The following is a 21,347-nucleotide window of genomic DNA, read 5'->3' on the forward strand; positions in this document are numbered from 1 at the left end:
CAGTGGCTTTTACTGCTTTCCCAGGAGTGTTCTTCCTTCCCTTGAGTTAGGGAGACCTTTTTCAACCTTTATTTTATATAATCCATATCTATAAAGGCTTTTCTTCTGCAGAGCTTTCTTTCATTTCCTAGTTTATATACATGCCTTGTCCAGGAGCTTTCAAACTAACTGATAGTTTAGTTTAGTGCTTGTTCTCTCTCCTCCTCCTTGGGCAGCCCTACAGTCTTGATGCGAGTTGCCCAAGAGCTCTGCTAGGAGGGACATCCAAACAGAATCAGTGGAAGTTGCACAACCCTTGATCTGCTGAAAAACAGTGAGGGGAAGAGGGTCAGGCCAATTGCTTAGTTCTCAGAGCAAAACTCCTCTCAGAAGGTAAAAATCTTATGCTTCTCTCAAGACTGAACTCCACCCCCCAGAGGAAGTAACCATGCTAGGTTTTGTTTCTCATGGTCAGGAAAACAAGTCTATGGTAAACAGCACCAAGTCTTTGCAGAACACTGATCCCATAATGAATGGGGGAAAACTGAGTACAGGCTGATCTGGTTTTCCTCTCCAGTGGATCCCCCCCAATATACACTGAGTCTGCACACACAGGGCATTGCCTCTGAGCTATGCACCCCACAAAGCGTTGCTTTGACCCTGTCCTGCCTGGTCATCTCCTAAGGTGGGAATGGAGGCGCTGAGAGCATGGAGGGAGGCAAGGAAGAAGTGAGGAGGGACAGAGAAATCGGGGAGCTGCCCAGGGTGAAGGGCAGTGTGGCAGGGATTGGCTGCTGGGGTAGAGAGAGGCTCAGAGCAGGAGGAAGTAAAGAGAGAAACCAGGCCAAGGACTGCAGCACTTGGGTGGTCAGGAGCTCTGGTTTGAGGGGAGGTTGCTGCTTTTGCACTGATGATTGTACCTCGTGAAAGTCTTAATGATTTTAAAATTGTTTTCCCTACTGCCCTGCTCATATCTCATTGCTGTGTTCCCTCTCCAGCACGTCTCTGTGCTCCTCTCGAGGACCCTCTCATGCCATTCCTGGCCAGGTGCTGCTCTGCTGAAACACCTCCCTGCTTTCTTCCTCCCACTCTGTCCCGTGTTTGCAGTGGCTGTAGTAGCCTCCTCCACCCTGTGAGCCCGATGTATTATTGCCTCTGCATATCTCCCTGCCCCCTCATCTCACTGATAGTTCCTCATTTTACTGATTCTATCTTCAGTACAGTAAACTCTTTGCAGTCTATCTGGCAGAGGTAGTAAAGCATGTACAGCCTGCTTGCTGTTGTATACACAGACCATTATTTTGCAAATGCCTCTCACTTACAGCTCAACTTCTTTTGAACTCTTCTAAACAGTTTTTATTCTGCAGGATTAGAGTCTTCTCTGCAGACCATCTGAAGACTGATAAAATGACAGAAAGTTAATCTTAACTTTATGAATTGTCTGCTCTTTCCAGCAGAGAGAAACCAGTTGGAGGAATTTCCCCACAACCTGCTTTGACTGTGTTCCTTCCAAGTTATTTGCACTCTTTAATGCTGCAGAAAGACCAAACTCAGTTGCCATCTCTCAGTAAACTGTGGAGTCCCTAATCTGCTCAGATATCACAAAATGTCTGGGTAGTGTTCACCCCAGATGAATGACTGTAGGAGCAGGCTGTGCCCAGCCTGCAGAGCTGGTGCAGGCTCCTTCCCTGTCAGTGAGCAGGGTTCTGGTTTCTGGGGGATGGATGGAGGCTCTGCCTGTGCTGCCTGCCACTGTGGGCAGCTCTGAGTGGGGGTACTGGGGTTACCAAGGCCGTCTGCCTGCCCAGTGCCCCCCCCCCCAGGCTGCTGCACATGCTTTCCAAGTGCTTTCAGATGTCTTCATGACCTGCTGAAGCAGCTGCCTATGGTTCCCACCAGAGTGGGGATGTGTGTTGGGTACTCCTGGTACTGTCGGCAGCTTGATAATCCTTCCAGATGGGGAGAATTTTATTGATGGGTTATATTAAAAAATACACTCTTCTCCTTTTCTTTCACAGTGCCCTGCACACAGGGATGCCCTCTAGCTCCCACAGGCTGACCAACAGCTATGTCCAGGGGACCTCAGACATTCCCCTTCTCACCAGAACCGTTGGCCAGTGCCTCGATGAGACTGCTGAGCGGTTTCCTGACCGCCACGCCTTGGTCTTCTGCCGAGATGGGGTTCGGAAGACATTTGCTCAGTTCAAAGAGGAGGTGAGTGCCTGGTTTGCCCCTCGGAGAGCCCAGGTGGGTGGATAATGGCAGCAGCAGGCATGTTGGAGAACGGAGAAACCGAAATGGTTTCATTGCTCGGCTTAGGAATGAGGTGTGTCATGTACAGATCTTCATCCCAGCCCTGAGCAGAGGATAACAGCCCGTCCCCAACAAACCCCCGACGGGCATGTGCTGCTTTTGTCCTACTTAGAATCTTGGGATCAAAGGGAGAAAGCAGTGTATGCAAAATGCTGGCTGTGTATCCCAGAATGAACCTTCATACTTAAAAACTATCACACCTATCTGTTTTGGGCTGAGTCATGGATTTGTTTTCCACTGGAGTAGGCTCCAACTCTTGTATTAGTCACTCTGCTCTGACCGTCCGAGGTCCTGAGCACGTGGAGTTTTCTAGTCCAAACACAAAGGCAGCTGAGCAAAGTCAAGGACTTGGTCTTGATATCATATTCAAAAATGGGTGTGGGTGTGTATATGTATGTGTGCATATTACACACAAATATATGTTTATATGTATTCTGAATGGAGGGGCAATATTTCAAGGCTAACTACCTACAAATATTCTATTAAATGTGTGATATGATCTTGGATAGGAAAAATTGTTTGGGGTTTTTTTAGATTTACTAGTGTTTTGGTTACATCCATTCAGATAAGTAACATTAGCTGTGTTCACTCTAATTTTAAAAAGTAGGCTGTCATTTAGAACTAAATCAGAGAACAGCTATTCCTCAAATTCTTATCTCCTAGAGGGTAGACTTTTTAAATCCACTTGAGGACTTTGCAAAGCTGTAAAAACATTCCTGAATACCTCAGAGTATTTATATGTACATCTGCACACCTGAAACACACTTACCATTTTGCAAAATCATGCTAATATAGTGGCTGAATTTAAGTTAATGTGGATAGGAACCCCAAACTGGTCAAAAATCACTTGACACAGTTTTCTTCACCAGAGTCCTTTTAGAAGTAATATGCCAGAGTAGAGGCTGATCCAGCAGTGTAGATGGGCTCAGCATATGGGTAAGGCTTGGTCCTAAATCGAGTTGCTGAGGAGCTAGACACTAAATAGTCTTCGGGCAAGAATTAATTTACGGCTATTTGTACATAATTGCCTATTTTGTTTTCCTTACTGCTTTGTTGTATGGTTCCACACATGTTATTTTTATGCTTTCAGCCAACCTGCTAAGCAGGGGCTGGTCTGTGCTCTGTGGCTCAGAAGATGCTGCTGCTGCAGCAATAGGCTGTCAGACTGTGCATCAAAGGTACATTCTGTCCATTTTCAGTTGCAAAGAGGATGCTTTTTACCCAGAAAACAGTGCCTGGAGACAAATATCCCCCATGTGTGATCCTCAGGCTTCTGTTTTTTACAGGTGGACCAGGCAGCAGCTGGGCTTCTGGCTCTTGGCTTGAAGAAGGGAGACCGGCTGGGGATGTGGGGTCCCAATAAATATGAGTGGGTTCTCATGCAGTTTGCAACTGCCCAGGCAGGAATCATCCTGGTAAGGGGTTTGCTGTGTCTGGGTTTTTAGCTGTCTGTTGGGAAAGGAAATGGAGACAAAGAAGCCATAGAAAATACTGGAGAGTAAAGTTTGTTGTCTCTTTTTTCCATGCTCTTACCCAGTGTGTTGGCTATAACTGAGTCCACTATTTAAACAAGATCTGTGCAGCCCTCTGCATCTTTGTCCTCCGCTATGTAGGAAAGCAGACTGCAGAGGAAGGAGCAGCAAGACATGGACTGCTGTGAGCTAGCTTGCAGCAGCTGATGGTAGGCAGAGATGTGCTTTTGCCTATAGGATCATTTTTATGGAGCATGCTGCTGTCCTAAACAGTTACCAGCTATTTAGATCCCTTTTAAATAGGGCCTGTATTGCTTCATGGTGCGAATGCTTGCTTAAAAATGTAGTCCAAGCTGCATATACACAAAAGCCAATTTTTATTTGATAGTATGACCTGGTACATTCACCAAAATGCATCTTATTTGGACACTGCACCATGGTAAGGACTGCACCCTACCTTCTGGTCCTTTTTCTTCATCCTAGTGTCTGCTAAGACACAGTAACCAGGTGGATGAGCATGGCTCAGTATGAACCTGATGGTGAACTCGAATCCAGGGGCTAATACTGCTTTTGTGGAGAGTTGGACAGGAGAAAGCTGGCATTTTCATGATTGTCTATCAAGAAACCTGACTTGCACTTGAGTTTTGAATCTTCAGTTTAGTGGACTGAATGGCTTCCTGGGAGACAGGAGGTTTGACTTCTGTTCCTGAAAATGTTTTGACTGTGTGACCCCACATAAATCTCTTATGGCTTTTTTGATTGTTTTCATTCATGCAAACGCAGGATTCACCTACTTTTTCTGGTGAATGTGAAATCTCTGTGGTGGTGAGCTCTTAGTTCTGTGTGTTGAAGGAGAGGCTTTGAGTGTGGCTTGCCCCTGAGGGAACTTTTTGTCTGGAATGTGTTAGGGGAGAGGGCTCTCAAAGCAAGGGTAAGACTGATCAGCCTTCTTGTTTCTTCCTCTTCAGGTATCTGTGAATCCAGCCTACCAGGCCCTTGAGCTGGAGTTTGTCCTCAGGAAGGTTCGTATGGCACTCGCTGGTAATGCTAATTGATTCATTGTGAGGACTTGTATAAGCAGCCATCAGTTAAAGGGGATAGTGGGGACACAGCACAGATGAGCTTCTGCTTAAGACTTGGACACATCAGGGAGAGTGAGGCTGGTGGTGGCCATCCAGAGGGAACATCACCACGCAGTGACCAAGGGGACAAAGCTGCAGTTAAGTGGTCACGTCTGCTGTTCCCTGTGGCTGCCAGCCTGTCTGATGGAGACTTCTGCATCCTTCTCATTCCTCTCTCTCTGCTAACAACCATGTACTGCCAATATTACATCAATAACAACCACACCTGCCAGCAGTTGTTTATGAGGGAATGAAGAAAACAAGGCAAGACTAAATATCTGACCCAGGGACTACCCAAAAGGCTGGCAGCCAGGACAGCAGAGACTATGTAGTAACAGAGTATGTCTGCAATCTGTAGGGGCAACATCTGTCTTAAATCGGTTCTAACTTTCCCACACTCATGCTCCAGCCTGCCAGGGAGTGAAAGCTGTGGCTGCCCTCTTTGGCTCAGTGCCATCCTGCCTGCCTCCTGCTCGGGGCAAAAATCACCATCTGGGATTTTAACCTTGAAAGCAGAAAGGAGGAAGGCTTAGAAAGGACCAGCCTACTTGATAGCTGGATTTCTCCTTCCCAGATTTGTCCTAGGCCTTGGTGGCCTAGAGTTTAACCTGGTTTTAGTCCTAGGTACTGCCACTGCTTGACATCTTTCTGCTGTCTGACTGTGGCTGCCTCAGCTACCCTCATATCCCTGCCTGGCTTTGAGTTTGCAATGTGCAGAGTGCCAATCAGTTTAAACTGTGCTGGCTCCTTAGCTCCAGTAATGAGGAATCCAGGCTACTAATCATTTGACAACTAGAAATTAATCATAGGATTAAGGAGCTAACTTACTCAACTGTGGTTTGTTCAGCTTTAAATCAACGGCTGATATTAGAGGAGCTGGAACCACATCTGGGTCTTCCCAGCACCATCCAAGTTCTGACTTTACCTAGAAAGAAGTGGATAATTTCTACCAACAGAGACTTTTCCATCAGTAACTTGGTAATTCAGTTGCTGGGCTACAATTTGAGTTCCCATTTCACCCTTCCTTTAATCCTTCTGCAGTAGTCTCACTGGTGTCACTCCTTAGGATTGTGCTGTGGTGAAGGACATATCTCCCAGCATGGATGTCCTCCTGCTTTTCTCCCCAGATGGAAATGTAAACAGCAGTACTTGCCTTTTTTCCCAGCGAGACCTGGCTTTTGTTTTCCTTTCCATCTCTGTGTCAGTCTTCTCTGTTTTTTCTCCTCCATTGTAAATCTGGAGCATTGATGAGGTAAGAGCAGAAGCATACTTCGGCTCCACTGGGGATTGCTCCTGTCGCACTCTCACAGGTTTGCTAGAATTCCTAGCTTTTCCATGTACCTTTGGCACTGGCATATCTGGTGTCCCTTGCCTGTCTAATTATTTGTTTGTTTATTTGTACAACAAAACCAACAAAGTCTTCAGACTTTAGAACTTTACCTGTTGGATCCTGTCAGTCTGTGCAGTCCCTTTCTTGCTCCATCAGGTTCCCTCCCTTTGGTAGATACAGAAATACAAGCAGAATAATTAATCCTCTGATTCCTGCTGTATTGCCAGGGCTTTGTAAAAGTGAACTGATGACAGCTTTCATATGACACGGCTTCTGAAGACAGATCTGCTGCCATTCAGGTTGAGGCCAAGTGGGAGATGCCCAACTAGACACCTTATCTCATGTAGCATCTGCCCTGCTCTCCTCACATAGCATCTGTTTTGCAAAGCTAATTCAACCAGAATAGTAATTTGAAGGAGCTAATAGTAAAAAGTTACAAAGGCCCAAACCATCCCAGAACAGACTCAGTCCCCTGGGTTCTGGGCAGACTGTTCCAAAAATTAGAGCAAATGTTTGTCTTCCCCTTTGACAAGCCCCAGAGGGTACTTATAAATAATTTATTGTCATAGCTTGGTCATCTTATTTCATGGGCCTTGGGAAAATAATGAAAATAACCAAGTAAATAATTTATGTAAATAGTTTACTTGACAAGAATGCATTTTTTGGAAGATGAAAGCAGTTTGCAAATCTGGGTCAAATTCAGCAGATCTCTGCTGAAGAAGAAATAGAAATTCTTGGAGCAATTGAAGCGCATTGTTTCAGTATTATGTAAATGTAAAGGCTGAATGAAAAATGCTTTAACTTTCAAAATAGCTAATGCTTTAAAAAGAAGTGGAAAAATCTTACGAAATGGAACACCTTAAAAAAAAACCTCACAGCAAAACCTTGTCTTGACCTGAGAGGCAGTCTTTAGGTTTCCTTGTTCTTCCAAAATTCCTCAAAAATCCTCATTTCAAATCGACTCAAATGAATTTTTTTTTTTATTTAATATTTTGGGACTCGGCTATTTGTTATATTGGGACTCCTAATCTGAAAAATCAGTTGTTTGCCTTGTGCTCGCAATGAGAAGTTTTGATTCTGGGAGAAGAGGGAACCTCAGGCCGCAGCTCTGCTCTTTTGCCCAACAAAAAGCCACCAGCCCATCCTGAACTGCCTGTTGGGCAGGAGCAAAGCACCAGCTGCACGCCTGGATCGGGGCTCGGGGTGCTGGGCATGTAGTAACAGCACCCTGCCCTACACTTGTGGGGTTCTGTGGGTACACAGCTGTAAGGACTTGGTTTGCATTTGCCCTCAGTGAACCTGCCTGCTGGAGGGACGTCCCCAGCCCTGGGAGCGTGGCTGCTGCACCCCCACTTTGCGAAGATCTCTGTCGTGCTCTTCAGAGAATTTTTAAACCACTGCACACTGTGGCTTTTACTGGGAAGAGTTAAAAACCTCCCGGTTTAGTCTGGAGAGAGCTCATTGTATCATGTGCTTACAGAAACAAGCCATAGAGAAAATCCTGGTGTGGTGTTAGTGGCTAACACTTGCTGTCAGGGGTCACAGGGCTGCCATGGCCCTGTTGTTGGTGGTGGCTGCTCATTATCATGTCCTAAACATCAACCCAGCGTGACTTCTGATGAGTTTCTGTCTCCCTTCACAGGTTGGCTGTAAGGCACTGGTGTTTCCCACTCAATTTAAAACACAGAAATACTATGATATTCTAAAGCAGTCATGTCCTGAGCTAGAAAAATCGAGTCCAGGGGGAATAAAGAGCAAAAGGTGAGTTAAGAACATCTGGTGTCTTTGCACTGACCTCACAGCTGTGTCCTGCCTTATGTCCTCTCAGCTGCACAACACGGGATCTAGAGGATCCACACAGAGTCTCACCTGAAAGAAACAAGTTAGGCTGTCCTGGAGGTTCGCCCTGACCAGCGTCTGCCTAGTCGGGCGGTTTTCTCCTTGCTCCGTTATTGTTAATGATATTTTTCTTTCTACCAGGTTACCTGACTTATCCATTGTCATCACGCTGGACTCCAAGCTGCCTGGCACCTTCCACATGGATGAAGTGATGCAGGCTGGGGACAGCAGCCACATGAAGCAGTTAAGGGCCGTGCAGCAGACCCTCTCCTGCAACGAGCCCATCAACATCCAGTTCACTTCAGTAGGTGCTTCTGCCCGCTGCATGCCTCGTGGTTGGGTTCCTTGCTGGGGACACAGGGAAAGATGTGTGCGATGCTGAGCATCCTCTTTTTCTGCCCTCCGAGACCAAGCCTTCGTTCTATCTTCTGCTGTAGGATGGAGAAATGTTCTAGCATTTCCCCTTGCTTCTTTCATTCTTGCTGCTCAGCCCTTTCTCAGGGGCTGATGGAGGTGAGATGGTGTCCTGAAGTGAGAGGTAATGGAGGGCGAGAGGGTTCAACTGAAGTTGAACCATTTTTTTGTTTGGTTTGGGATTCAGATGTTGTTAAAGAAGAAAGTAAAGTCTCCTAGGTCTGAATGGAGAATGAAGTGCAAGATCACCCCAGAATCTGCCTGGGAGATGTCCCCAGAGCGCACATAACTCATCCTTGGAAAAGGTGGCATCGTTGCATAATGCCCTGTGTCTTTCAGGGGACAACGGGAAGCCCCAAAGGAGCCACCCTGTCTCACAGGAACGTTGTGAATAATGCCAATATGATCGGTTGGAGGTTGAGGATCACAGAGCAGGTGGGTCTCAGTGGGAACACAGTGAGGGGTGGTCTCCACTGCCACAGAGACCCCACCTGTGCGGAGAGCATTGGTGCTTGCTCAGCAGAACAGCAGGATGTTTTGCTACAAATGATGTTGAGGGATACTCGTGCATAACATTCTTCATTTCATTGTAGTTACATGTGAAGGGGTTTTTTTGGGGGAAAAAAAATGCCTTTTTGTGGGGGAAGAATGTGAAATCACTTTTCATTTTGGTGAATACTCATTTTGAATTATAAGACTTTGAATTCAATTGAACGAGGTTTTAATTTATTTTACGTGACTTTGTTTCATGTCATGTATACAGTCGCATTACTCTTATCAGGATCTGACCTTTCTATCTGTAGTTCCTTTTAAATATTGTTAAAGGCAAATATTTTCTTTTGAAGTTCTGAAGTAGTTATTTCTAACACAACAGCTTTGATCCAGAAAAAAAAACGGGTTCTTTCAATCAGACTTCAGAGCCTTTGGTGTTCTTAAAAACAAAATAAAATTAATAGCATGTCCCAGGTCCTGCATATTTCAAGCCTGTCATAGCACTACCACTCTTCTTTTCTGGCATATCATAAAATAATGTGTAAGCAATACCAGTCTAAAGTGATCAGCAAAGAAAAGACATTGCAGAATTACAGAATGAAATTTTGACACTGAAAACTTTTCGAACTGATTTTTATTAAAAGCAGGAAGCATCAGTGTCGTGTTTCCACCTAACTGGAACACAGGTGTGTGTCAGATCTCCAGCAAGATTTAAATGAATCAGGGAAAACTCTGCTGTTCAGATCTTTGAGCTCCAGCAGTGAGATGGGCTAGTCATGGACTGGAAGATCTCTCCTCACTCGTGTCTTTGGCTTGATCCCAGGACTATCGTGTTGGGCTCCCCGCACCCCTCTATCACTGCCTGGCGTCGATCGGAGGCTGCATGGTGATGGCTCTGCACGGGTCCTCCTGCATCTTCTCGTCGCCGAGTTTCGAGGGGAAGGCTGCTCTGGAGGCAGTGTCTCGAGAGAAGTGAGAGTTTGTTTCTGTCTTGCTACAGAGGAGATCGTTATCTCATGATGGGGCTTCCTTCCCTTGTCTTGCCTGCCAGCCCATTGCTCCCACTCTTCCCTCCCACGATGGGAGAGGCAGGCTTGCTGGTGCCCATACTTGCACAGCCTCAATCCTGCCTTTTCAGCTGTGTCTGGGAGTTTGTCACTCTTTTCTTTTTCCCCAAAATATGGGATCCTTCAGGTCACTGCAGAGCTTTGCCTGGAAAGTGTAGTGATGTCTTGTTTTGCTATGGCTGCTGTGTTTTCACACGTAACGATCTACTCTCCTCCTTCAAGTCCAGCTCTGCTGCTGAGACAGTTGCATTTCCAGCTTGTTCCTCACGTGTAGCTTCTAAAACAAAAGAGCTATCATTGTGCCTTCATAATACACTCATATATATTTATATATATTTTTATACATACATATGTATATGTGCACTGATGAAGATCCCATGTGCTATGCCTGCCTCCACGCTGCTGCTCCGCAGCCCTGCACACGATGGCAGGGGATGGGGTGCTGAGCTGGGGCTGGCCCTGGTTCCAGCTCTGCACCTTTGCCTTTTCTCTCCCTTTCCTGAAGATGCTCCTTCCTACACGGCACGCCAACCATGTTTATAGACATGCTCTCCCAGCCGGACTTTGACTCCTATGACCTTTCAAGTCTTCGGGGAGGTAAGTCTGACAGCTCAAATGGAAAAATCCCAAGAAACTGGATACTACTGTTCCCTGCTGGGAGACTGTATTAACCTTTGTAAACAAATTGTTCTTCTGGAGGGAAGAGTTTAGTTGCACGAGCCTTATTTCACTGTTAATTTAATGCTGTGTTTCCTTTCCTTGGAGTTTCCTTCAAGAATTATGTGGTTTTAGGACTCTTCTTTCATCTTAAGGCAATCTAGGGAAGGACCTTTCTGTTTTATCTGCAAGGGAAGATATCAGGAGTATCCTGGTTTTGTTTGACTCTCGTGTCACCATCCACCACCGTGTGGCAGCAGATGCTTTGCGTGCTTTAGCTGCAGTCCCTACAGCAGAGCTACTCTGTGATTTCTGTGACCTGAAGTTTCCTGCCTGTTTTTGAAGTCATTCATCTAAGTGCTGGAGAGGGTGTGATAACGTGTGCTGGAGTGCTCTCTCCTCTCTGCCAGCCTCGGAAATAGCTGAGCCGAAATGGGGAGACCACCAGCCCTTTTGAGGCAATAACAGCATGGAGAGAAGATGGTGCTGGAGCATAAACATTTAAGCAGATTACCTAATCATCTCTATGTGAAAAATGATCCTGTCTCATCCTGCTCCCCAGCAAAGCCTGTATGTTATGTGCTTTTTCACTCTGTTCTCCTAGAGGTGAAAATGCAATCTGCTCTCTCTCAAAAGGGCTGCTCTGTGCAAGGCAGGAGGAAATGTTTTTGATTTTATGGTGGTGATGATCGATGGGAATGTTTGTCCTGCTAAAAATCTGTGTCTCTTTCTGCTCTGAATCTTTCCTTATTGGAAACTGCAGCTTGGACTAGGTTCGTGCTATAGAGTTTATTTTCCTAACGAGTGAACCCTGCCAACTCTTAATTCATTCAGACAAACTGGCCTAGCTACAGCCTTTGCTTCTAGAATAACTAGGACCCGTATCCATAAAAATAGGAAGTATTTTGACAGGAACCAGTGTATCCCAAAGGTCTTGCCAACATTTAAATCTGGAAGAGCAGAACCTTCTGAGGAGCTGCTCCTGGGAATAAATAGATGGTTTCCAGGATTGTCATCTTTTTCCTCTTTTTTTTCCAGGGGTCATTGCAGGTTCCCCTGTTCCTCCTGAGCTCATGAAGATGATTATCACCAAGATGCACATGCCAGAGATGGTGGTGAGTTGTAAATTTCTGTGGCTAGAGCTACAAGTGGTGTTTGTTGTGGTGAGACCCTGAGTTTGGGCCTCTCCGCACCACAGCGGTACCCGGCAGTACCAGAGCTGCTGGGATCAGGCGTGATGGGACCGTGGGTGCAAGGCCAGGCTGAGGAGCGAAGGTGTAGAGGGGCTGGGAGGAAGAAGGGGGATTCTGCTTGATTTTTGGTGGGGTGTCTGGGGAGGAAGCTTTGTAAGAAGAGAAGGCATTGCATTCAGTGTCATAAACTGGGCTTCTGCTGGTGTGTTTCAAAGCTTTTATAAACCCTTCTGTTGTACATGCTGTGAGGATGAATGATTACGGGAGAGGCGTTGCTGGTTTGTATCGGTGTGGGTGGGTGCATGTGTTCATCTTGCTGTGGAACTGTCAGGTTTCTTTCACCATCCCGGCCTGAACACAGATGTAAAACCTCGTTGCATGCTACGTGCTTGAGTCTGGATATGGAAACGGCACCGTCCACCCGTGCAGCACCAGGCACTGTGGTGTCGGAAGGGCAGCACGTGTCGCAGCATGTGTGCTGCTGCTCCATTGCATGTCCCTGCACCCTTGGCCTGTGCAAGAGCACCAGCATGTCCTGTGTGTGGAGGGGGACACCCTGCCAGCAAGAGGGTCAGTGGCACTCCAGGTGACATGTTCTGTAAGCAGGCCTGCCATCTGCACGCGTGTGCCTGTGAGTGAATGACTGAGCCGAGAAAAGATTTTTTTTTTTTGTTTCACTTTAAAGGAAATAACTTTGGCATCATGCTGCTTGCAAATGCTGAGGAAGCAGGCTGTTGTGATGGATAAACACGCGGGGCTGGGAGTCAGATTAGGTGCGTTGTTGTTGGCAGACCCAGACTGCACCAGCACCAGGGTTTTACAGGGACAACTGTGTGCTCTGCTGCGGATCAGGGGAGTCCAGGGCATCTGTCCTGGAGCTGTCTCAGAGACATCCAGGGCTTTTTACTGGATATGATGCTCTTAATGCTGAGCTGAAAACACCAGGGACAGCCCTGGTGCTGTTGTCCAGACTCTGTCAGGTGACAGCTACCTATTTTTACAGTAGGTTTGAGTTTGGCCTCACAAAATATTTTCAGACATGACTGCAAATGCCCAGGACTCATCAGTTGTCACATGTTCCTGCTCTGTAGAAAGAGAAATAATAAAAGCCTCCCAAACAGTTGCTCTGCCCATAGGATAAAGAGGATTAAGTCTATATTTATACCACCAGTCTCGTGTTACTTCTGATCCCCCAGCCCTCAGACAGACACAAGGAGACTCGTTGAATTCATCTTTGCAGCAAGAGCTTTATACAGAAGATGTACATAAGAAAATATACAATTTGATTTCTATATAGGAGACAGAGGAGTTTTCATCCTCTTAAAGGTCATTTACACTCAGTTACAGAGGAATAAATATACATATATTTATATAACTCTTTAGGATTAAAAAACACAGTTAAATTGCAACTGTGGTATTGTAATAGCCATGACAATAAACCACAGTCATCCTGGTGTCCTGCTAGATCCTCTGGAGTATGGGCAGAGGGAAGAGAAGGGGTGCCCAAGCCAGGCTGCACGGTGCACGCCTTCTCCTCTCGGATGTACATACATCTTGCTAGACCCCACAGAGTGGGAGGGAATCCAGTCTTCAGATGGCTCCAGTTTTGGGTTTTCCCAGTACTGGTTCACTTAAAGGATTTCTGGCCAACCTGGAGAGATTGCTGCCTTTTGGAGTGAAAGGGCAGCTCAGTCTCGGGGGCCACCGGTTCTTGGTCATTGCTTCACCTATTTCCCTCAGCCCTGGCCTGCAGGGATCCCCTCCGTGGGAAGGCAGAGGAGTCTCTTTGCATGGGTTGAGAACAATTTTCCTGATCAAGCAGCTGGGGAAGGGATGCTCCTACCTTCCCACTTGCTTCCACTCCACTGGAAAGGGAGAGACAGTGACCAACTGGTTGATCGGGGATGTGGGTTATGTTGCCTCTGGGAAAGATGACTGTGTTTTACCGGCAGGATCTAGGTTAGCTTGTCTTAGTATGGTCATGCATAGTTTAGTTTTTAAAAATGCCTCTTTTAAAATACATAGATGTCGGAAAAGATTGAAAAGGTGGATTCCATCCTGCGATCAGCAGCGAAGCGGGGATTCGGAGGAGGCTGGAGATGTTCGGATATATCAGAAATGTTTCCTGACAGGTAGGAGAAGCTTAAGGAAGGACTCAGAAGTCAGTAGTTTTCTGATGGTTGAAGTGACCAGTCACCAGGACAGGCCATACTGGGGCCTGCTAGGGGGAAAAAGAGAGAGAAGGCCACATGTTTAAGGGAATTTTTCAAGTAGATCAGTAACCTTCTAGCATTTGTCTGTTTATTTTTACAGTAAGTGAATAAAGCCCATACTTGAAAGTGAAGAGTTAGGAGTCAAAGAGCCATTATGAGTTCCCACAGAGGAGGAGATGGGTTAGTCCTGTCTCTGACCTCTTCTGCCCACTTGCTATGGGATTCCTGAGTTTCTTACCTACAGCATTGATGATCAGTGAGCAATTCATAAAGGAGAAACCCAAGAGGAGAATTTTCAAGAGTAGTGGATTATTTTGGTGCTTCAGTTCTGAAAATTCAGGGCAGGTAGATTTTTAGAAAGTGCCAAGCAGCTTTTCATCTGAAACATGGTCAGTGACTCAAGTCACTGGTCATCCCTGAAATAGAGACCCCCATAGCTGAGCTGAGAAAGCTGCCTGCTCCTTAAGAGGTACACAATGAAGTCAGAGGTGCTTCATAGTCCTTAGAATCATGCTCACCACACTAGAGAGGGTTTGTGTGCCTGCATTTTGGCACTGACACCTGAAGGTACTGAGCTTTGTCTTCTGCCAGACTAGAATAAATAGCTTTTTATTTCATTAACTTGTAAACCTGTTGGAGAGAGCTGGATGGAAGGTTCTATAGAAAAAACAGATATTATTGTCATGGTTTTCTTGCTTTCATCATGGAGGAGTGAAATGGAATTGAGTTCAGGCAGGGAGAGAAGAAGGTTAAGAAGGACCAGACCTGTAAATAAAATACATTTAAGTATTGTGGTTTAGGAAACTGAAGTTTTTCCGTCCTTAGAGCGGAACTTTACCCGCCCTATACAGAACGACTGGTATTTCCATCTCTAATCCATAAAACCTCTGGCGCTGCAAAAGAAATAACCACTTTAGGAAGGCACAGAGCAGCTGGCATCATCCCTGAATTTTTGATCATAAATTTGCTTTCTCCTTTCTGTTATGCATATCCTTGGTGAACTGGGGACCAGAGGGCCATAGCTGGGCTTTGGGCTTCTGCCTCATCCTCTTTGTTATGAAAGGGCACAGTGACAACCCTTGTTCAGACAGTGCAGTGCAGGGTCACTGCACTTTACTTAATGACTGAGCGAAGGTCCCTTTCCCAAGAGCTTACAAACCTTCAGGCTCATCCAAAGTCCTTTGGAATCTGTACAAGCTCCGAACCTATTCCTGGTATGGGGAAAAGTAAAATGCTTGGGATGGAGTGTTGACAGTTGTGGCTTTTTTGCTACTCTGTGCACTGAATTTAATACTCTTGGTGGTTTCCACCAGGAAGGTGTTTGTGTGATAGGTTTTTACAGTTGCTGTTTGGATTGGTAGATGTCAGCAAGCTCAAGGGAAATTCAGCCCTGTCTCTGAATCACCTTCTGGCCCAGAACACTTTATTCAAAGAATATTTGCTGTCTCAAACCTCCCTCTTCTGGGACACTCATTTGAAGGAATCAGTCCTTGTTTTTATATACCTGAGTGTCTTGGATGGGAACTGTAGTTGCTGAAAGGCAGGTGCTGGACCAAGAACTGCTCCTCACGGAAGACCTCTATTTTCATATGGGCTGGGCAGCCTGGGCCAGATTTCCCAGCAATGTCCCGCCCTGGATTTCAAACCAGGCCCAAAGGATCTTTTACTAGGGCAAAAGGCTGAGCATCTCCATTTGATTAGAGAAGTAAAGTGTGTGTGATCCCAGCTCAGGGTAGGAGTGGGCTAAGTCCACTGTTGTTTTGACACTTAATTGCATGTTTCACCCTTAACTGCTGCCCCAGGCCTGTCTTCAGCCCCAGGTTTATTTTAGTGGGTTGACTCCATCCCTGATGCTCTGGGAGCCCATGGAGCTCGGTATTGCCAGGAGATGGAGCAGCTCTGAGCCGAAGCATCGGTGGGTGAATGGATGAGCTGTTTTAATCCAATCTCTACTGTCACTGAAGGCAGAGACAGAAGTCCCCATACCTTTGGTGACATCGGAGTTTGCTGTAGGTCTGTCTAAAAGTGAATCATCTTACGTGTTTAATGGCGGCTTCCCTTCTTGGACCTCTTGGTGGGGAGCTTGCAGGTGCGGAGGGCCGGGGTGTCTCTGATGGATTGTCCCCGGTACTGCGCGGGCGTGGAGCAGGTCTCATCGGTGCGGGTGCGGTTGCCCTTCAGCCACCTGGGACACGGGGAAGAAGAAGACTGGGTGCTTACAAGAGGTTCAAACCGCCATGGACATCGCTCAAACTACATGTGGAGAGGGCAGGCTGGGGAGAGAGCTGCTGAGCATAGGTGCAGCCTTCAGCAGCCTCCTCTTGCCTGGAATGGCTTGGGGGGATCTCCCTCGGGGGGACCCCCAAGGAGGCCCCGGGGAATGTGGGGAGGGAAGTGGCACGAGGTGCCGTACTTGCGCAGATGTGCTAGCTGGCAGTTGCAGTGCCAGGCATTTCGGGAGAGCGTCAGTGTCTCCATTTTGTCGAAGGGGAAGTTGCGGGGCAGCTGGGTGAGCCGGTTGTTGTCCAGGTGAGCAGTCTTCAGCACAGTCACACCGGCGAATGCGTTGTCTGCAAACTAAAGCACAAAGATTTCTGGTGAGGAACATGAGTTAGGGAAGGGGCCTTCAAACCTGAGTGCTTCTGCTCAAGACTTTCAGCAGCATAATCATGGAAAGAGCAAGAAAAGGAGCGGTAGAGGGGGGTCCTGGCTCGCCGGAAGCTGCGGACACCATCAGGCTGGTGGACTCATGAGTGATGGAGTCTCCTGCCTGAAGAGAGTTACATCCTAAATCCATGTGGGATTGTCTTTGCAGCCACATCCCTAAATAGAGTGAAGTCTGGCATCCCTCTTTATTTTTGAGCCATACTTCTCCATTCTAAATGAAGACATTTTCTGGGTGTATTCCTTTCTAAGGCTGGAAATCCTCCCAGTGCCTCTTGCCTTGCCTGTCCTGGAACAGCTGAAGGAGGGAGTGTTTGTGGCGTCTGAAGGGGCTGTAGACTTTGGCAGTGCCCGGGGGCTCTGAGTGGAAAGTTACACTTGGCATCTGAGCAGTATAGAAATAGAGGCAGGCTTCCAGCACCTCAACCTCCTCTGTTTTTTCTCATTTCCAGTGGGTTGCTTGCAAGGGATGATGCAAGATATGTCTTTTCTTGATAACAGGCAGGCTTTAAGGAAGAGTCTCCCTTTAAAAAGCTGCCAAAGAGAGGAGGGAGGCTGTAGACCTGGCTCTGAAGCCCTCTCCTCTTTACCCTGAAGATCCATCCCTGGCTTTTTTCATCCCGTGGTTACTCAGGTTGGAAAGATTCTTCTAGAAAGCAAACCCCTCAACAAAAACTTCCTTGGTGGTGATGAATTGGAGAATTGAGAAAGCACAAAGCTCTTCTTGGCTATGACAAACCATTACTCTCCCTTCTCAAAGCAAGAAAAAGCTTTCTCAGAGGGGTGGAGGGGAGGTCTAGGTCTAGTTAGGTCTCTAGGTTTACCAGAACCACCCCCAGTCAAGGACCTGTGCTCCCATTTCAGGCCAGAAGCTCACGTTCAGACAGGACCATCAGGGTGTGTTCAAGCTTTGTAAGCTGAAAAGCTTGACAGAGAAAACGCGCTATTTTAAGCTGTGAACTTTTGTCATCTTCCAAATTAAGCAATGTTGGATAGGATTAGAGCTTAGCTCAGAGACTCCCAGAGTACTGTAGCTGTTGGACAGTCAGCGGTGTTGGCCTCTGCGGTCCAAAACTGAGCTGACCTCGGTAGGTTTTACTGTGCTGATAGTGGAGCTACTCAGAGAGATGCTGGCATGCCGTGCAGTGGGGTGGTAGCCTGGCCACGTTCTGGCTTGGACAGTGGTGTACTGTCTCAGCTGCTCATTCCTCTCCCAGCCCCATGAGAAGAGTTTGCATCTGCTGGTAACAGCTGCTATGCTGCCTGCCAGAGCATGCGCGTGCAAAGAAATGGATGATTTTCCCCTCATTTAGATGGAAGATTGCTGCCATAATTTATTCTGCAATAAATATGCAGAGAGGGGGTGTATGTAAAACTTCCAGGATCTGTATTACCTGGTTTCATGTTGAGGTGTGTGGTGGGTCGTGGCCCGTGTGACACAGCCCTGGGGTGATGCTGGTGGGGAAGGGGAGCTCGGGGCTGGAGCTGCAGAGCAGCCTGAGGGCTCCACTCGTTCTGCTCAAGTGCAATGCAGGCCAACATAGCCTTGTGTGGAAGGGTTTTGCACTTGATCAGCTCCAAAATCTTGTAGCCATGAAGGGAACAGCTAAGGACAGTATTTTTGTGAAGGAGAAAGAGCTGCGGTCAAGATGCCAGCAGCATTTAAAGTATTTGGTAGAGATTTCCTAGGTCGTGACACCTCTGTGATTTGATGTCTCCTAGCAGGGCAAAGTTCGTGTGTGGGCCGTTTGGATATGCAGGCCTTTGAGTATTTGAAGAGAAAATTCTGAGCTGAGATGGGAGCTTTGTTTTCCTGAAGAAAGAATGTAAGCCCTAAAGCTGCAGAAGCCACCCCTGTTAGTGCTGATCCCATAAACTGGTGTCTTACTGGGCTGTTGGGGAGGAAAGGAGGCATCTGATGGCAGAAGAACCTTTAAAGGTCCTGTCCACAGGTGGTCACTGAAAAGAATAAAGTCTTTTTTGCTGTCTAGAATTGTTAACCCTTGCTCTTTGGCCAGTCTAAGGACACTTAATTCCCTAGAGCACACCAACATCATGGGTTAGTCTAGTTTCTTCAACATATAACTTGGAACTCTAATGTCTCTACAGCTGGTGCAACATTTAAGCTGTAATTTTTGACTTGAGCATGGTGAAAATGCCTTAAAACTGAGTCTACAAAAGTGTTGTGAAAGCATGTCTAAGGTCTTGCCTAGAGAGGTCAGTAGATTGTTTTTAAGTGTTGGGTTTGCTTACTCCCATCCTGGAGAGGTTAGTGCTGAGAGTGGACAAGGGCTTAAATACTGACTGAGTGCTACTGAGCTGTTTTGGGTAGTGTTGTTCTCCACCCAGGCAAGCTGTAATTCCAGTTTTTGAGCATTTTGGGATGCTATATCCCCTTGAAAACTCTGGTGTGCTCTGTTCCTGGTAGCTTTCAGGTGATCTGCTCATCCCTGAGAGGCCCTCTGTGTTGATAAGAAATCCTCTTTTTTCCCTCGCATCTTCCTGCATGTGGTGGGTGTTGCTTTGCCATGAAGTCCTAGCCTGCCTTAACTGGTCACCCTGTGTCTTTGGGCTTCCTGGAAAGACATCACCCATTCTTCTCCACCTGCAGCACCCTCCCTTTCCACCTAGGTGCACCCAGGACATCAGGCTGCAACAGGGTGCTGCTGCTCTTGCTCTGTGCTTGTTTCTGTTCTTACACTGCCTCATATTTCAGAGGTCCTAATGCAAGTGACTCCAAGTGTGATGCTCCTGCTTATGGATCATGCTTTCTCACAGAAAAAGAAGGGGGTTGTTTTGCCATTTGGGATACCTGAATGCCCTTCCTCCTTTCCAGTGGGAACAGGGCCCCTTTGTAAGATGCTGTGAGAGTTCCTCTTGAGAGACTGTCAATAAACAAACCTTTCTTTATAACATGTAAAGTTGGGAAGCATGGGGGGAGGTGAAGGTCCATATGGCTACCTGTCTGCAAGGCGTGGGTAAAACTATTTGTAGCACCAAGTCTCCCCCTCCCAACCTACAACAGGTACCCAGGCCGAAGGAAGGAGGCAGAGCAGTTCAGCTCTGCAAGGCAGCAGTGCCCTTCGGTCCCTTGGGTAGGAGGCACGCGCTCTCCTCTCATCCCACACCTTGTGTCTGGGATGATGGAAGGTTGCTGATTGTCCTGGAGCATCCCAAAAACTTTTTCAATGTCTGGTGTTATCTCCAGCTTGGGAGGGAATGTGCTGCCTTCCCAGGGAATTTGATCAGCTCCCGATAATTTGGTTTTGCATAAAATAACTCAACAGAAGGGTGGAGTACTCTCTCATCCCTTCTTTGAGCTATGTCAGGAGTGTTGTCTGCTGGCCAGTGCCTCACTTTCTGCAGAGCCTGCAGACCTGCACCTTCCCTCTCCTCTGCAAGGGATTGACAGCAAACTGATGACTTTGTAAAGGAGAATAAAATCAAGCTCCATGTTTCTTATCCAGAACAAATGGAAAGGAAAGAACTCACCTTCTTCAGTTTCATGTTGTCCAGGCTGAGTGTCTGCAGGTATCGCCCGAAGGACTGGAAGGCATTGTCAGGGATGACCTCAATTGGGTTATGAGAAAGCTTCAGTTCCTCCAGCACTCTCAGCTTACTCATCGCATTCACAGGATAACTGCTCAGCTGGTTCTTGTCCAGGTGGAGGACAGCGAGGTTTTCTACATCCTCCAGGGCCCCAGGCAGGAGGTTGGTGAGGGAGTTGTCAGAGAGGAAGAGCCAGCGCAGGTCTTTAGCCCCATTGAAGACCCCTGGTTTCAGCTCCCGGATTTTATTGCTGCCTAAGTGCAGGATGAAGAGGTTGACAAGAGGGGAGAGGAGTCCTTTGGATAGGTCTGGGATCTTGTTCTGGTCCAGGTACAGGTAGGTGAGCTCTGAGAGGTCATCGAAGGCTCCTGGCTTTATGACGCTGATCTGGTTGTCAGTGAGATAGAGGTAGACCAGGCTCTTGAGCCCCCGGAAAGCTCCAGTTGAGATCTCCTTGATCCGTGAGCTCTGGAGGTGCAGGGACACCAGCTTTTTCATGTCTCGGAAGCCATTGGTTGGCAGGACAGGGAAGTTGTTCTTCTGCAGGTTGAGAAGCCGTGTTTGCTCGGGCACCTTGGGGATCTTCTGCAACCCCGCGTTGTCGCAGATGACGTGCTGCAGGTCTCCGCCGTGGCAGTGGCAGCTCGGGGGACATGCCTGCGTGATGGAGGCAAGACATGCCAGTAGGCTGAGGACACTGAGGAAGAAGCCTGACCGATTCATGGTCAGATCTGGAATTAGTGTGGTGGGAAGAGAAGCAGCAGCAGGAGGAGGAGGGAGATGGGTGGGAGAGAGAGAGTAACTGGGTTTGCAGCAATGCTGAACACAGCCCTATTTATAATGTTATTAAAAAGCAAAATCCCTTCCCACAAACCGCAGGCAGCAGCCAGTTGGAAGCAACTGGCTTTGGGAACTTACTGTGAGCTTAACCCCTTGGCACCAGGCAAAGGAGTGTCCACAGCCCTGCTTGGCCCTGCTGCCGAAGTGACTGTGCAGAGGTCGTTTTCCTTTCTGCAAAAAGGAGGCAAATGGTCAGGAAGAATG

The 21,347-nt window shown here is 47.2% G+C and overlaps 2 protein-coding genes across 3 annotated transcripts in view; one reads left to right on the plus strand and one right to left on the minus strand.

Annotated features, from left to right (window-relative positions):
- ACSF2 (acyl-CoA synthetase family member 2) overlaps nt 1–21,347 on the plus strand; it is a 37,359-nt gene that overhangs the window by 3,931 nt on the left and 12,081 nt on the right. Inside the window, exons 2-10 of the mRNA XM_074921782.1 lie at nt 1,998–2,193; nt 3,579–3,707; nt 4,733–4,786; nt 7,858–7,976; nt 8,196–8,358; nt 8,808–8,903; nt 9,784–9,932; nt 10,533–10,624; nt 11,723–11,799. Of these exons, the coding sequence (XP_074777883.1) occupies nt 1,998–2,193; nt 3,579–3,707; nt 4,733–4,786; nt 7,858–7,976; nt 8,196–8,358; nt 8,808–8,903; nt 9,784–9,932; nt 10,533–10,624; nt 11,723–11,799 (1,075 nt within the window). The remainder of the gene's footprint in view (nt 1–1,997; nt 2,194–3,578; nt 3,708–4,732; nt 4,787–7,857; nt 7,977–8,195; nt 8,359–8,807; nt 8,904–9,783; nt 9,933–10,532; nt 10,625–11,722; nt 11,800–21,347) is intronic.
- On the minus strand, nt 13,119–21,094 carry CHAD (chondroadherin). 2 transcript variants are annotated; one of them, XM_074921996.1, is made up of 4 exons: nt 20,247–21,094; nt 16,504–16,667; nt 16,130–16,275; nt 13,119–14,098 (listed from the first exon to the last, which is right to left on the minus strand). In XM_074921996.1, the coding sequence occupies exons 1-3, from the start codon at nt 21,024–21,026 to the stop codon at nt 16,134–16,136; spliced, it is 1,086 nt and encodes a 361-aa protein (XP_074778097.1). In that variant the 5' UTR covers nt 21,027–21,094; the 3' UTR covers nt 13,119–14,098; nt 16,130–16,133. The 2 variants fall into 2 exon arrangements, with proteins under 2 accessions (XP_074778097.1, XP_074778098.1); XM_074921997.1 differs by having other exon boundaries at nt 13,119–14,095; nt 20,247–21,054.

This window comes from Athene noctua, chromosome 18 (assembly GCF_965140245.1).
Source record: "Athene noctua chromosome 18, bAthNoc1.hap1.1, whole genome shotgun sequence".
NCBI lineage: Eukaryota > Metazoa > Chordata > Aves > Strigiformes > Strigidae > Athene > Athene noctua.

Coding starts and splice junctions, on each gene's coding strand:
- CHAD (XM_074921996.1), bottom strand. CDS start 21,026: ATGAATCGGTCAGGCTTCTTCCTCAGTGTCCTCAGCCTACTGGCATGT. Junction 16,668..20,246: donor ACAACATGAAACTGAAGAAG/GTGAGTTCTTTC, acceptor TTTGTGCTTTAG/TTTGCAGACAACGCATTCGC. Junction 16,276..16,503: donor CAGCTAGCACATCTGCGCAA/GTACGGCACCTC, acceptor CCCGTGTCCCAG/GTGGCTGAAGGGCAACCGCA.